The 16,092-nt window shown below is 39.4% G+C and overlaps 1 protein-coding gene across 4 annotated transcripts in view; it reads left to right on the top strand.

Moving 5' to 3' along the window:
• Nucleotides 1-16,092, top strand: part of RNF19A (ring finger protein 19A, RBR E3 ubiquitin protein ligase) — a 63,510-nt gene that overhangs the window by 31,866 nt on the left and 15,552 nt on the right. For 3 of the 4 annotated variants that reach the window (XM_051610837.1, XM_051610840.1, XM_051610838.1), the window contains exon 2: nt 8,212-8,966. In XM_051610837.1, coding sequence (XP_051466797.1) covers nt 8,350-8,966 — 617 coding nt within the window. In that variant the 5' untranslated portion in view covers nt 8,212-8,349. Of the gene's footprint in view, nt 1-7,946; nt 8,099-8,211; nt 8,967-16,092 lie in introns of those variants that run through there. The other variant, XM_051610839.1, reaches the window with a different exon arrangement.

The raw sequence follows: 16,092 nt of genomic DNA, 5'->3' as shown, positions 1-16,092 counted from the left end.
TTCTCTGGCTGTCAGGATTGGTTTGTCATGTGCTGCATACCATTGTGCATTTTAAAATAGAATATTGTGTATCAGTTAACTTTTGGCCATTACATAGTGTGTACTCTGCAGCGTCAGTGTATTTTAAATGCTGTCAATCTTCTGGTTTTAATGTGTGGTCAGTCTGACTGTCTCAGGCTTTGAGCCCAAGCGGGTTCATAGTCTTTCTGTTTGCTCCATTGTTTTACAAACAATATTGTTTTGTTCTGTAAGTGAAAATAGAATTTCCAGATAATTGACACAGGACTTTAAGGAATAATAAAGTGCAGTCAGAATAAACTGGTACATGTTAACAGTTCAGTATGTAGCTTTTAAAGATACTACAATTTCTCTGCCTCACAAGTGCTTTTCTCTTAAATTCTTGTATAATAGTATCTGCGAATATGTTTTTTTCTAACATGATTTAGAATACAGAGTAATAATCTGGACAAAGTTGCTTAGGGAAACTATAGTTTTACTTTAATATTTTTAAAAGATACTTTGAAATAGTAATTGTGTTCTTCCTCTAGAGAACATCCCACTTGAAGTGCAGGTGAAGAGCTGAAAAGAAAGGCTGCATGTGATGAGAGAATTGCTCTAACCTTTTGCCTGTTTTTGGTATCTGGCAATAGTCTTCTGTTAAATTTTAACAAGGCATTATATAGCGTGTCTAAACTACATTATCAGAAGACTTTCCTAAAATAAATGGATTCTGTGTTATAGAAACTCCTGTGTTTAAAGCAAGTCCTTGTGCTCCTTACTTCTCATTTGGCACTGAAGTGTGTTAGAGCTGCCTTGTCCCAGAGAGTTTGACTTCCTTTCAATTTAGGGGTAAGGGCTCTACTCTGTTTCACTTATCAGTTCCGTGCTGATATGGGTATGTCCCAGATCTTGTCAGCACCTTCACTGAGCCTGTTGCAAGATCCAATGTGAAATGAGTGAGTGAATGCTTGGTATAGAGCTTTGCAGGCAGCTCAGCTCCAAGTCTTTTGAATTTGCATAAATTAAAAAGTGAAGCTGCTCTTCTGTTATTTAAGCATGGTATGTAAAGTTTGAAACTTGACAAACTTTTAAAGGTTTTGAAAAAGAGTCTTCAATCAGTTGTGGATTTGGGTGTCCTTTTTTTGAAATAATGACCTTTGTGCAGCTAGCAGTAGTCCACTGTAAAAATAAAGAAATGAGAGCCTAATTAACTAAATCAGCAAGTAATTTTCACTTTGAAAAAGATTTACTAGTAGTAAAAGGACCTCTGGTAACTTTCATAAAAAATTATCTTTGTGCTTTTAAGAGAAGCGTTCACATGTGTGGCTCTTAAAACAGAGCAGGATGGGGAAGTTAAGATATCTGCCTGCAGAAGTGTCTGGAAGATAAGAATTACTTTTTGCTTGGATAAATTTCACAAAATATAAACTACCAGCATGGTGCCCTCTTTTTCAAAAGAGCCATCACAAAGTAAAATTTACATGAGTATATTTTAAAAGCTTTACACTGCTCAGTTTGAGTTAAATCAGTTAAGTCACTTTGACTTATATTTTTGCATCCTGGCATACTGTAATGAATCACTGTGAATGTTTGATAAGTATCTTCGGTTTGAGTTAATTTTGAAAGCTTGAGAAGTCTTCTGATACATATTTGTTAACTTTCTTTTATAGAATAACCTTTTTGGTTGAATCTAAATAGTAGCAACTCTTTAATTTCACATTTTATTAAAAATCAAAGTTAGACATAAAACCCCACATAAAGGAATTTAAATATTTTTATACTATTCTAAATATTATATGGAAAATGTCACTATTTTTAATTTTGGTTTTTGAGGGGAAATACATTTAAAGAGTAGTTATAAGTTCATTCCACTAATTGTTGTAATGAAGCATTTCACCTATGCTGCATTATGTTACCATTACAAGATTTTTATATTTCAGCTTACTGCATATAAGGGTTCTGCCAGAACCTTTGTTGTTTTGATATAATTTCCATTTGTTTACTTTCAAGTGGCAAAGTGTTGATTCTCCTTGTACTAAATGATCTGTGATTAAACCAAGGAACAATCCTAGCATGCTCTGACACCCTGTGCATTGATGTGGGTATGGTGGGATTTTTTAATGGGATGTAGTGCTATGGAAGCAGATAACTGTCAAAATGTTAAATTCTTTCAGTGTTCCTCACTCCGGTTTAACTTAGTGATGCCAGATTTTTAGCTGAACCTCTGAGGCATGTGTAAAGCAAGTAGAGGTATATTCTTTTAGAAATCCTCATACAAAAGTGTTGGGTGTTTTTCCCTAATTTTAAATCTGTTGTGTAATGAATTGACATTTTTAAAATAATATCCATTGAAATGAGAAACTGGATTGTGGTTTTAAAATCCTGTGCGTTGGTGTTTCATTTAGTAGCTTTTGCACATTTTTGTTCTACATTTTATTCCACTATTTTACAATTCTTACACTATAGAGTAAACAAAAAGAAAAATGTGATTTTGATGCCTCTCTTGAATGTTTAGGATACTTCTATTAAAAACATCGTAGCTTAGAAATTCCAGGATGCTATGGGATCACAATAGAAGATGTGATCCCATAGCAGAAAGAGAAAAGCAGAAATGTGTTTCAGGTCTGTAGGTGTATTGTTGGTAGATGAACTTCAGGCCCTGGGCCTTTGTTATGGCTCTCTTTAAGCTGGAGCAGTTCATCTCAGCAAGCAGCTGCAGAGGATAGATGTTGGGAATTACGGATGTCAAAGATGGAGGCTGTTAATAATCAGTTGTAATCAAGAACTAGCTTTCAGTATGCCAACACAAAGTCAATGCTTCTTTAAATTGCCAGGAGTAGTGAATGTCTAAAATGAAAAATGTTTGTTTGCAACAGCAGAAGTAAAAATTCACCATATAAGCAGCAATGATATGAGGGAGTGTTCAAGGGCTTTAGTGACGATGTAGCTAATCTATGTTTATGATGGGTTTTCTCCTTTCCTACAAATCTTTAAGCCTGCCTTTGTTTTGCAAATGTGTGTGAAGCCTCTTGTCCTGATGGCAGAGACTCCTGTATTTCTTGCTCCTGCACTGGTGTAATGGAAGAGGAGGCAGTATGTTGACCTTGTGCCTCTGGTGTGTTAGGAGGACAGTTAGGATCACGAGGGACTTAGTCTCCCTCAGCAGCTGGCTTACAGAAGTAGGGCTTTGTCACTTTTTTATTGCAGAATGAATAGGGTTACACTCAGCTGCCCTAGTGCATTTCTAAAGTTTTGAAATTCATGAGACAAGCAAATATTTCACAGAGAGCCATGCTAGAAGATACTTTTCACCCCAGTCATCAGCAAGTTGAAAACTTACCTCCTGCAAGATTGTTCTGATTTCCCTTCCCTCTGCCTCCATTACATGGTCAGCAATAGTATTTACTTTAAGCAGCTTGGTTGAAGAATTGTAGATGAAATTAACTGCAAGTTAGTTAGGTTTCTCTGGAAGATAGTTCAGGAGGGGTTACTGAAGAAACAGGTAGCAGTGAAGTACTGCGCTTTACGTGAGTTACATCTTCAAATGTCATTTGTGCTTTTGGAAGTCTTCACATGACAAGGTGTGTTTGTGTTGGCAACTGGTGTTTTGTGGTAGTCTGGTGCGAAAAGAATGCAAAACATGGCTGGAATTTGGATTTGTGGCAGGCCCTTAGGCATGGCAGGAAGCCAGAAACATGTTGGTTTTTGTAGTCGGTAAGTGCTTTTGAGGAAATGTTGAGGGCAGTGGTGAAACTTACATGGGCAGCAGCGAAGGGATAGAAAAACAAAACACAGAGTATAACTCCTAAAAATGAAAGTTTCTTCTGTATGTTGGCAGAGTTTATACTGGTCAATGAGAGTAGTACAGAACTTGCAGTGAATGTTGCCTCTCAAAATTAGATTGTTCATTATTATTACCATAATTTTGTGTCTTGCCTTGTTTCAGGTCTCTTGATTTCAGAGCTTCGTTTTTCACATGACATATCTCCTTCATGGGAGACATTGTTACCAGAATAATACAGGCGTTGTGTTTTCTGGCAGTACAGAATGAAATAATTTTTCTTCCTTTTTGTCAGCGAAAACATGCAGATGCTGTGTTGGGTTGGACAACCTGAAAACTGGCCAGTGCTCCAGATTGCACTGAGAAGGCTTTTAAGATTTTGTACAGCCTTGATCATTATTAGCACTGTAACGTTTGTCTTCATTTTTTCCTTTTATAAATCATCTGCTGAATCTTTTCACTTCAGCGAAGTAATCTTTGAACGTCATGGAAATGGCAATCCAAAATTACTATATAAGGAAGAGTATGACTTTTAAAACTGGCTTTATGCATTTAAATCTAGGGAGCATAATTTATGATTGCTTGAAATAACAGGCAGTTTCTTCATTCAGAAATCCTGACAAAGATTAACCATTTTCTTTGAAAGAATGATCTGTTTCTGCAACACTACTGATCAGATCCCATTGCGCAAAGAGCTATAGGACTTACTGGTCTCTTTCTTTAGAGCATGGGAGAATCTTTGTTTATTTAAGAAAAAAAAAAGTACAACTAGTTCATCCCCAGAGCTGCGATTTCTTGATTTTGTACATCTGTTGGAACTGGCAGAAATGCTGTAATATGCATTCTTTCCTCTCCAGAGAAAGGGAGGAGGGGGAAGCTTTGTAGTCATAGGCTTGGCTGTGTTTCCGTGTTTACTTCCTAATTTATCTTTAAAAAACAAAAATTAAATACACATACAAAACCAAACTAAAACTTCTTGCCTGAAATTAGTGCTTTGATTGTTGTTCATGTTGTTCATGGACTCTTCCTGGCTTGAGGAAAGTGATGTTTTCCACTGTCCTGGTAGTAGCTGTGTGAACATACAAATGTTACCAAGTATGTAGTTATAATAATGCTTTCAAGGTTGTTGTTGCACTTATAGACATGTGAACTTAGTTATAGTTAACCCATAAGCTATAGGATTTGTGTATCTTTAGTGTATTTCAGACAACTGTGTGTATCTGTGATGAATTATGGGAAGGATATTTCCTTCTGTCATGTTTGTTGAGCAGCTTTTTCAGTTTCACCTTCTTTCTTTAGATAAGGGAATGTTTTAGTTCATTTAATGAGGAACAGCGGCTATAAAACTATTAAACTTGTTTTGAGAAAAGAAGCAGGTAAAGCATCCAGTCTATTCCTTTTGGCTAGATCTTAGGCTGAAAATGTTCCCTTAGGAGGAAAGGAAGAATATGTTACGTTCTTGAAATATGCTTTATTTTAGACCCTGGGAATAAAGTAATATTTTTTTTTTTTAATAGTTCCACAGGGGTAAGATTTTCCTTTATTTGGGAGGGAAAGTAATGATAATTCATCATTTGAAAAAATAAAATACAGTGCTTTGGATTTCTTTCTTAAAAAACAAACAAAAATAAAACCAGAAAAATTCTTCTGGCCCAAAATGTAGGACCTCTTTTTAGCAAAACCAGGAGATGTGAGGAGGTTTTTTAAAATATTTTTTTTTAATGTGGTTTCATGTTTTTCTTTCTCTTAAACTCTGACACTTGAAGAAGGTGTTATTCTTGTGGGGTACTACTGTAATGGATGGCAGTACAAATTGACTTGGCTACCTGCTAGTACATATAGGGTATCAAGCTACAGTAGGCCTGAAGAGGGCCCAGCAGTGGGCTTGCTCAGGCAAGGTGGACAGCCTGTGGGCTATCTTTGTTTCCTCCTTGGAGAGGAATTCCTGTGTCTGCTGCTGGGCGGTCTTCTCTGAAGCTTCCTGGTGTTGACCGAGTCATCTTGGTGATCTGGTCGTGGAGATGTACAGCACACGGTTATGTCTTGGCTGCTCTCTAGTGTGTGTGCCGACTCTGGATAATGGTAAAGAGAGGCCTCAGTCAGTGGGTTTTTCCTTCTTGGTCTTCTCCATAGGGATGTTAGAATTAGAAATATTTTTTGTATTATAATCAGTGGCCCTCCATGTTCTTTGTTTCTGCCTGTTGACTTACAGCATCCAGTTTCTGATTTTCTCATTGTAAAATCACAGAAACCTAGTGCACCTCTTTCTGTGAAGTAAGTTGGGAAATACTGAAGAAATAAAGGGTGCTGGCAGTTGTTGCATCCAGATATGCAATGCTGATGTTGCACAAGAAATGCCTTCTGATTGTTCTTTTACAGAAGCAGTTTGCAAAGACTTAGAAAAAATTCCTCTTGAATAATAGAATTAAATAGACTATTTTGGTTGGAAGGAACCCACAACAATCATCTAGTCCAGCTGCCTGACCATGCCAGGGCTGACCAAATTAAAGCATGTTTTTAAAGACATTGTTCACATGCCTTTTAAATGCTGACAGGCTTGGGGCATCGACCACTTCTCTAGGAAGCCTGTTCCAATGTTTGACCACCCTCTTGGTAAAGAAATGCTCCCTGATGTTCAGTCTTAATCTCCCCTGGAACAGCTTTGAACCATTCCCACATGTCCTGTTGATGAATACCAGGGAGAAGAGCTCAACACCTCCCTCTACACCTTCCCTCCTTAGGAAGCTGTAGAGAGCAATGAGGTCTCCCCTCAGCCTCCTTTTCTCCAAACTAGACAAGCCCTAAGTCCTCAGCTGGTCCTCACAGGACATTCCTTCCAGCCCTTTCACCAGCTTTATTGCCCTCCTCTGGACGCATTCGAGGACCTTCACATCTTTCTGAAATGGTGGGGCCCAAAGCTGCACACAGAGCTCAAGGTGAGGCTGCACCAATGCTGAAAACAGCAGGATAATCACCTCTTGTGCCTGGCTGGTCATGCTGTGTTTGATGCCCCCAGGATGCAGTTTGCCCTTGTGGCTGCCAGGGCACATGGCTGGCTCAACTGAGCCTGCTGCCAACCAGCACCCCTGGATCCACTTCTGCAGGGCTGCTCTCCAGCCACTCTCCCAGTTTATACTTGTGCTCGGAATTACTCCATACCAGGTGCAGAGTCCAGCATTTTGGATTTATTAAGTTTCATCCAGTTAATCATTGTCCAATGCTCCAATCTATCTAGAACCCTCTGCAAGGCCTCCTGTCCCTCAAAAAAGCACCTCCCAGTTTGGTATCATCAGCTAACTTGCCAATGGTGCATTCAACTCCAGCTTTCAGATGGTTGAGAAATATATTGAACAGAGAACTGTCTCTAGCACTGAACCCTGAGGGACTGGTTGTCAGTCAGATGGGGCCCCATTCACTCCAACCCTTTGAACCCTGGCCTGCAGCCAGTTCTTCACCCAGAGCACTGTAAACCTGCTCATAGCACAGTTGGATTGATTAAGTTTCCAAGCAGTGGGAGTATTTGCATGTTTGGGGGAAATTAGTATATTTGCTTAGAGGTTATCTGCCACTTCTTTGTAGCAGTCTCCTTCTGTCAGAGGAAAATAGGAAAACACCTTTCTGTCTGTCTCTGCTTGGAACCAGTCACTTAAACAAGGAAGAGAAGGAAGTCCTTGCTGTCATCTTGTACATTGGGAATAACTAAAGCGTGATATGTGATGGGGAATCTGGTTTTGGGGCTTTTTAAAATAAAAATCCGTATGATGAAAAATTTAAATGTCATCACCTTAACTCTACTCTTTGCTTGAACTGCCATATGGAAATGGAAGGGCAGGATAGTGTTGGCTGTCACTCACTCTCTGCCTCTGCTTCCTGAAATATTCAGGTGCCCTTACATTATAAATATGCATCTGCATACTTATCTGAGAACCTTTTGGGTTTTAAGAATATCTTGAGCTATTTAGCCACAGTGACTTAATTTCTGCTGGTAGTTGAAATGGATTCAAAGCACAGACAAAGATCTTTAATTTTTTTTTTAATTAACTGTATTGGCAACAGGAAATGTCCAATGCTGTAAGCCTGTTTCTAAGCCTTACAGGAGAATCTGTTAAACATTTACCTAGTTGTCATAAGGAGTCCTGGTGATTTTTACACACATGCACACAACACCACCCTTAGGGACCAAGGGAGTGAAGATGCTGTTCTCAATACTGCTTAAGTGTAGCACAGGTGTTCCTTGACCACAGGGAAATTTTAGGCCTATTAAGATGTGAAGAATGTAATCAACAGAAAAAGCTGACAGCAGTACTGGGTCAGATGGTGAGGATTTGGCCTTTGTATGAGTTCATTAGAGTGCTGTGGTCTTTCGGAACCAAACATGATGAATGTGATTCTAATTTTTTTTTTTTTTTTTTTCTCTCTTTCTAATGTAGGGAATTCCTGTGAAGAATTTGCTGGAAGTGGATATGTGTGAATTTTCTGCATGAAGAGTCTCAAACTGAGTTGCATAATAATATGCCTGCATCCTCTGGCTGTATTATTTTGATCCTTAAAAATGATTAGGGTTGTATATGAAATTTAACCCATTTTTGGTGAGTGACCTAGACATGAGTTTACATCGGCAAATGGGCTCTGATCGGGACCTCCAGTCTTCTGCTTCCTCTGTGAGCTTGCCGTCAGTTAAAAAGGCACCAAAGAAAAGAAGAATTTCCTTGGGCTCTCTGTTTCGGAGAAAAAAAGACACAAAACGCAAATCTAGGGATTTAAATGGAGGTGTTGATGGAATTGCAAGTATTGAAAGTATTCATTCAGAAATGTGTACAGACAAGAACTCTATTTTCTCCACATGTACCTCTTCTGATAACGGAACAACCTCTAGCGGCAAACCAGGTGGAGACTTCATGGAATGCCCCTTGTGCCTTTTGCGGCACTCTAAGGACAGGTTCCCGGAGATAATGACCTGTCATCATAGATCTTGTGTGGATTGCTTGCGTCAGTATCTGCGGATAGAAATCTCTGAGAGCAGAGTTAATATTAGCTGTCCAGAATGCTCAGAACGATTTAATCCTCATGATATTCGCTTGATATTAAACGACGACATCTTGATGGAAAAATATGAAGAGTTTATGCTGAGGCGGTGGCTTGTTGCGGATCCTGATTGTAGGTGGTGCCCAGCTCCGGATTGTGGGTGTGTATTTTTTTCTCAATATCTGCAAAGTAGTAACAGCATAAATAGATGCAGCATTATGCTTTTTGAAAAGTCGGTTGCTCTCCTTCAGCATTTAGTTATGTGTTGTGTGCGTAGGTATCAGGCAGAATTATCTTTAAAAAAACCCAAAATAAATTAAAACCAAACCACCAAAACCAAAGCCCAACCCACCTTCTGAAGTAAAGCCCTTCCTCGAGTAGGACTTTTTTTTTTTTGTCCTGAACAGAGGAAATTTGAACAATTTCATGGAACTTTTTGGTAGGTGGTTGCTATGTATCTACAGCAGGCAAAAAGAAATTTAGATGTGCTGTCAAGGCAACAGTGCAACACCCAAACTAAAGGCAGCTGATAAATTGGTGACTACAAATTTAACTTAGTCCATTTGTTAAGATACACTAGGTATTTTATTTTCTTTAGCTAGGTTTCTTTCAATCAACAGGCCTCTCTAGCTTCAGATATCTTCCATCTTATGGTTGGTTGAGACACCACTTGTTGCCTGTCAACAGGATTCTGATGTAAGATAATAATCGGCTTGTTCCTGCTTATTATCTGAGGAACGTAATGTTTTAACATTGCTTTAATACTTAGAGTTCTGAAACCAATTTGAATTCTGACATGAGTAGGCTGAATACTACTGAGCAGTTCATCACGCTTTTCTACTGTTGGTCTCTCATAATGCCATTCTTCAGCAAGCTGCTTTTTTAGAGATTGTTTGCATTATCACACTGTCTGAAGATTACAGCCCTGGCTACAGTCCAGATGTGCAGTGCGCACTAGAAACTCGTAGGAGGTGACATCTCTGTTTCGAAGCCTTACAGATGAGCCTTAAGTAGAAGGGAAAAGGAAGCATTTTGGAAGAGAACAAACAAAATACGACTGACTGTTAGGTAGATTAAATGTTTCAATATTAATGTTCAGGTACTTGATGTTTTAGAGGCTTTTAAATTTAAATGTTTCATTAAGACACGTATTTGAAATACAATTTTGCTTCATACTTTAAATAAAATAAATTTTGCTAATGTGGGTCAAAAGTAGAGACTGGAAAGACTGTAGCTTCTCAGGTCCTCTGCTCCAAAGTGGATGGCATTCCTGTGGTGTAGCTGGAGCAGAAAAGGAAAAATTATGTGAGAGATGATTGGTTGCATAAGCTTGTAATAAAGTCTTGAGGACAAAACCAGTACAGCTTGCTCTTAATATTTTGGTAACTGCAAAAGAAAACAAGCACTAGAAGGCATTATTTGATAGGCAGAAGAATGCTTTGCTCATGGTGTTCTGGACAAACTGTTGTTACTTGAGATGAGGGAACCGTACAAGAACTATGAAACCATATTTCAGTGATTCAGTCTGCTTACTGAAGTACTAAAACAGTAGAGTGGATTTGTTTAATGAAGACTTCTCACCTTGCTTATTTTTTGCACCTCAGTTCTCTCATCTTTTTTTTAAAAAATTAAGTATCCTAAGTATCTTGAAATTATTAGAAACTGTAATGGTAACTTTTACAGATAATACCATTATAAAATGAAAAGTTGGGTCTTCAGACCAAAGTTAAAAGTTCTGTTCCATCTTGTTGGACCGTGGTAATGTATTAGTTAGTATAAAGCAAATATTGAAATAATTGCTCCAGAACTGCTTACTACATACTGTGGAAAACACAGTATATTGCCAGGCAGCTGAACTGTGCCAATGTTTTTTTGTGTGAGTGGAACGAACTAGTACTATATGTATGACCTTAACTGTACCTTTGATACCACAACTTTTTTCTAATACATTTCATGTGGTAGGGAAATGCTTTGCAGTAATAGATGCATTCTGTGTTTATTGCAAAAATAGTATGTCCTCATTATTAACTTAAAATCAGGGAAAGTTGGTTACTTGGATACCTCTCAACAAGATCATTTTCTGTGGTTGTTACCCTACAGAAACAAGAGCTCAAGTGGTCATGTTTTGTCTTTTCTCTGTGATTCTCCTGGTTGCTTTTGAAACCTTTAACACATTGGGCAGAGGGGATTGAGCTTTCACCACAAATCTAAGAAGTTTTGGGAGAAAACCATAATACTTAAACAAAATACATAATCAGTAATGCCTTCAACAAGCAAAATACCTGCATATGAATCCTACAGTTACCTTTTTAAATTTGGTCTTCCAGGCAGAAGGAAGATGGAGGTATTAATTGTACAGGTGGGAGGTTTAGGGAAGCAAGCACTATTCAGACTTTCAAGGAGCAGCCTGTGCTAACAAATATTGTTTAATCAGCAGCTTTAACAATTTTGTGGTACAACAGTAGCCACAGTTTTGAATTGCTTTGGCAACTGTAAGCAACTTATGCGATCCAATTTCTTATTTTTTAATGATAAGGTTTTCATAGAATCATAGAATGGTTTGAGTTGGAATGGACCTTGAAGATCATCTAGTTCCAATCCCCCTGCCTGGCCAGGGACACCTCCCACTAGATAAGGTTGCTCAGGGCCCCATCCAACCTGGTCTTGAACACTTCCAAGGATGGGGCTTCCGCAACTTCTGTGGGCAGCCTGTTCCAGTGCCTCATCACCCTCACACTAAGGAATTTCCTCCTAATGCCTACCTTAAATCTCCCCTCTTCCAGTTTTGATCCATTACCCCTTGTCCTTTTACTACAAGCTCTTGTAAAAAGTCCCTCCCCAGCTTTACTGTAGGTCCACTTCAAGCAATTGGAAAACCACTACAGGGTCTCCCTGGAGCCCTCTCTTCTCCTGGCTGAGCAGCCCCAACTCTCTCAGCCTGAGCTGGTAGGAGAGGTGCTCCAGCCCTCTGATCATCTTCATGGCTCTTCTCTGGACTTGCTGTAAGAGCTCCATGTCCTTCTTATGTTGGGGTCTCCAGAACTGGACACAGCACTCCAGGTGGGATCGCATGAGAGCCGAGTAAAAGGGGAGAATCACCTCCCATGATCTGCTTGCTGCACTTCTTTTGATGCAGCCCAGGACATAGTTGACTTTCTGGGCTGCAAATGCACATTGCTGGCTCATGTGGAGGGAGCTTCTTGTCCATCATGACCCCCAAATTCTTCTCCTCTGGACTGTTTTCAATCCATTCTCCACCCAGCCTGTACTTGTGCTTGGGATTCCCCCAGCCTGGGTGCAAGACCTTGTACTTGGCTTGGTTGAACTTCATGCAGTTTGCATGAGCCCACCTTTCAAGCCTATCATGGTCCCTCTGGCTGGCCTGCCTCCCCTCCAGTGTGTCGACCTCACCACGCACTTTGGTGTCGTTGGCAAATTGAGGGTGCACTCAATGTCCGTGTCGCTGACAAAGATGTTAAACAGCACCAGTCCAAGTACTGACCCCTGGGGGATGCCACTTGTCACAGGTCTCCATTTGTACACTACTCTGAGTGTGATCATCCAGCCAGTTCCTTTATGCAATAAGTGGTCCATCCATTGAATCTGTGCTGTTCCAGTTTTGATACCAGGGTGTTGTGTGGGACAGTGTCAAAAGCTTTGCACAGGTCCAGGTTGATGATATCAGTTGCTCTTCCTTTTCCACTGAGGCCGTGACCCTCTTTATTGGGACACAAAGTTCCTGGGCATGGAGAAGGTGATCCTTGAATATGGACCAGCTTTCCTGGGCTCCCCTTTCCTCTAGGGCTTTGTCCTTCAGTACCCTACCAAGCAGATCCTTGAAGAGACCAAAATCTGCTCTCTTGAAGTTGAGGGTAGTGAGCTTGCTTTGCTCCTTCCTTGCTGCTTTAAGGATCCTGAATTTGACCATGTTATGGTTGCTGCAGCCTAGTCTCCCATTTTAAGTCTTACATTATCAACCAGCCCATGTATTTTGGTGAGAACAAGGTCCAGCTATGCACCTTTACTTGTTGGTTCCTCTGCCATTTGGAGGAGAAAGTTGTCATCAAAGCACTCCAGGGACTTCCTAGATTGCTGGTGCTTTGCTGTGTTGTCCCTCCAGCAGATATCTGGGTGGTTGAAATCCCCCATGAGGACCAGGGCCTTTGAGTGCGAGGCTGCTCGCATCTGCCTGTAGAGGGCCTCATCATCTGCTCAGCCATCCGGGTCTGGTGTCCTGTAGCAGACCCCCCCACTATGACATCTCCTGCTCCTGTCTTCCCTTTAGCCCTGACCTGTAAGGTTACAGTCGACTCCTTCTCTGTCCCAGGGTGGAGCTCCATAGACTCCAGCTGGTCATTGATGTAGAGGGCAACACCACCTTGCTTTCTGCTCTGCCTGTCCTTCCTAAAGAGCTTATACCCAACAATCCCCACACTCCAGTTGTAGGAGTCATCCCACCGGGTCTCAGTGGTACCACTAACAGCATAGCCCTGCAGGCATGCACACATCTGCAGTTCCTCCTGCTTGTTCCCCGTGCTCCATGTATTCTGAATATGTGAGGTTCATGATGGGAGCTGACCTGATTTTAGCATGGGTCAAATATTTAATTAAGGAGCTGGATGGAATGTAGTTACTAAATTAGCACTTAAGCCCAAAGTAGTAGAGGTACAATAATTTCAGAGATTAGCATTATTTCCTAAAGTGGTCTTTAAAGTTCAAAATACTGTAATACATAGGAAATAAGCGCAGAGTAGAATGTTCTGGCAGGAAAAATTCACTGCAAATAGGTAAAAAACCTGAGTGGATAATGTGTGTCCGTGCTGCTATTCTTACCATTGATGAAACATCCCATGTAATATTCTTTCAGGGATTGGACATCACACTTGGAAAAAGGATCTTGACTAGATAAAGAGCAAATTATTTTCTCAGTAAGAAAAGTTTTTGTAATTAGGGAGGAAAAAAGGAGGCAAGCTAGGTTAATCTATTACAATGCCTTTTTTCCTACATCATGGGCCCCTGTGTTATTTAACATAACTATATTTAACTTTGTGTTAGAAACCACAAGAATAATTTAGGAATAAATACCTTTCTTTCATCTGTTATTGGAGAAGAAAAATGGTCTGTTTTATCTACTCCATTGGGTCCTAGAGATGGCAGAACCAGAGCAAATCTTGAAATAAAATTAACCACAGTGTAAGTGCATAACTACTTCTTCCGTCCCAGTGGCTGTGATTTTTCCCAACAACAGAACTACGGATTAGTTTGGAGAAGAACCTCTACTGCAGTAGTTATGCCCTGCACAAGCCTCCTGGGAGCTGTTAGGTCTCCACCACGAAAGCATTCTAGTGCTAGAAATGGTCCATGGTCTTTCTGACCCTGGGCTAATTCATTCTTGTTTTTTGTTGCAAGCTGAAATGCATCCTTAGCATTGCTGTTACTTGGAACACTGTAAAAGTCTTTGGACCAGCTGTAACCTACCTGCAGTGGCTTGTTATGGGACACTGGTAAAGCGGTGATTTTTTTCTGCCGAGAAAGAGCATGGATAAGGAAATGGCTTGGGCTTTCTTCCAGACTAACTTTTTGAGATTCTGTGTTTTCATAGCAGTTTTCCAATGTCATTTTAACAAGCCTTAGTGAATCAGTATTCCAAAGGTGTTCTGTTTTTTCTTCCATCTGAATGATGTAGTGGTTTTGCTCTCAGACTGTATTGCTGACATTATTAGAGGAGAGCTGTGATTCCTAGATTTTCTTGTCTTTGTCCAGCAAAAAGCAGATTGTATTAAAGTGTACAAATGCTTCACACCTCTTCCCACTGCACATCCTTTCTTAAATTAATTGCTCTTTGCCTCTGGTTTTTATTTTAATTGTTACTACTTTGGTGTGTCCCTTCTTTCACCCTAACAAGAACTTCTGGTTTTCACATGGCCTGGAAAATGAATGTAAAATGCTGAAGTTAAACTTGTAATTTTGTACAGTTTGAACTGAGCTTTGCTCTGGTCTAAAAATTTACTTTTTAAAGGTACGCATCAATCCCAAATGGGGAGTGCTTTCAGGAATGTGCCCATTCTTTATTAGCAGTGGCAGGCAGGACATAAATTAATACTTCATCCCATGGCCTACACTTCAGATTCTTTGTTATAACATGAGAGAGTTTTGGATTTATCCCTGTATGTTGAAGAAGCGTTTGGATCAGAGTCTCTTTGTGTACATGCAAAGCAATTGCCTCTTCAGTTGCTTTAAGTGGGGAAAATGGAGCTGATTAACTTGAACATGTAGAAAAGTCTAGCAATTCTTGAAATGGATTTTTACTGAGAAAGTAAGAAACATTTGAAAACAGACAAGCATATATATCTCCTTTACTTGTAACTGCATAATCTTTAAATTAAAAGTAAAAAACTCTTACTTGTTTGCAGAACTTCTTGAGAGGGGAACCTCAAACATGCTGTTTCAAAACATTAATGAAAGGATGGGATTTGCATTAACTTTACAGAGCTTCAGATCTAGCTACTCTAAAATGAAAATATCTAGATTTTCAGGTAGATATGTGAGTGGGAATAATTTTTTAGTATCATTACTGATAAAGTACCTTCATTTGAACAGCCATAAATTTAAGCCCTGCTGCATTTATAAATGTATTGAAATCTTTTCAGGGGGCACGTTAATGTGACTAAAACTATAGATCTGTTTTAAGTGTTCATACCAGTGGATCTAGTATTGTTTTCTATTTAAAGAAAGGTATTGCATAAAGTCATTGAAAAAGTTAAAATGGGTAGGAATTAGGGTGCGTGTGTATATATATATTTAGTATTAATATGAACTAAAATATACATTGTATTTTTTCATGTGAACTTTAAAATGCTAACCTGATGGAGGAGTTGATTTGTGGCAATAACTGTCACTGTACAGAATTATTCATGTAGTATCTGATTACAAAAGAATGTAACATAGTGTTTTAAGTCTCAATGTTTTTGGAGATTTTTGCTGTATAATATTGTCAGAGTAAAGGTGACAGTGAGGCCCTGAACTTTTAGCAATTTCTGCATTTACAGTTTGATATGTATTAAAAAAATCCTCAAAAATGAAATTATCTTAAATCCTTATTTGTAAAACACTTGCATTGTTGTTTTGACATTTTAAAATAGAGTAAACGAGTGTCTATTTAAAGTAGCTAGTGGTATTAATGCTAAAAGGCGACCAGTAAAATAACAAAATGTCATCAGTAACAAGTCAGATGCCTTTACAGTAAGAGATTATGCTGCAGATCACTTAGCAGGGATTCTCCCAGA

Source organism: Apus apus, chromosome 2 (assembly GCF_020740795.1).
Source record: "Apus apus isolate bApuApu2 chromosome 2, bApuApu2.pri.cur, whole genome shotgun sequence".
NCBI lineage: Eukaryota > Metazoa > Chordata > Aves > Apodiformes > Apodidae > Apus > Apus apus.
This window is presented reverse-complemented; position numbering and strand designations above follow the sequence as displayed.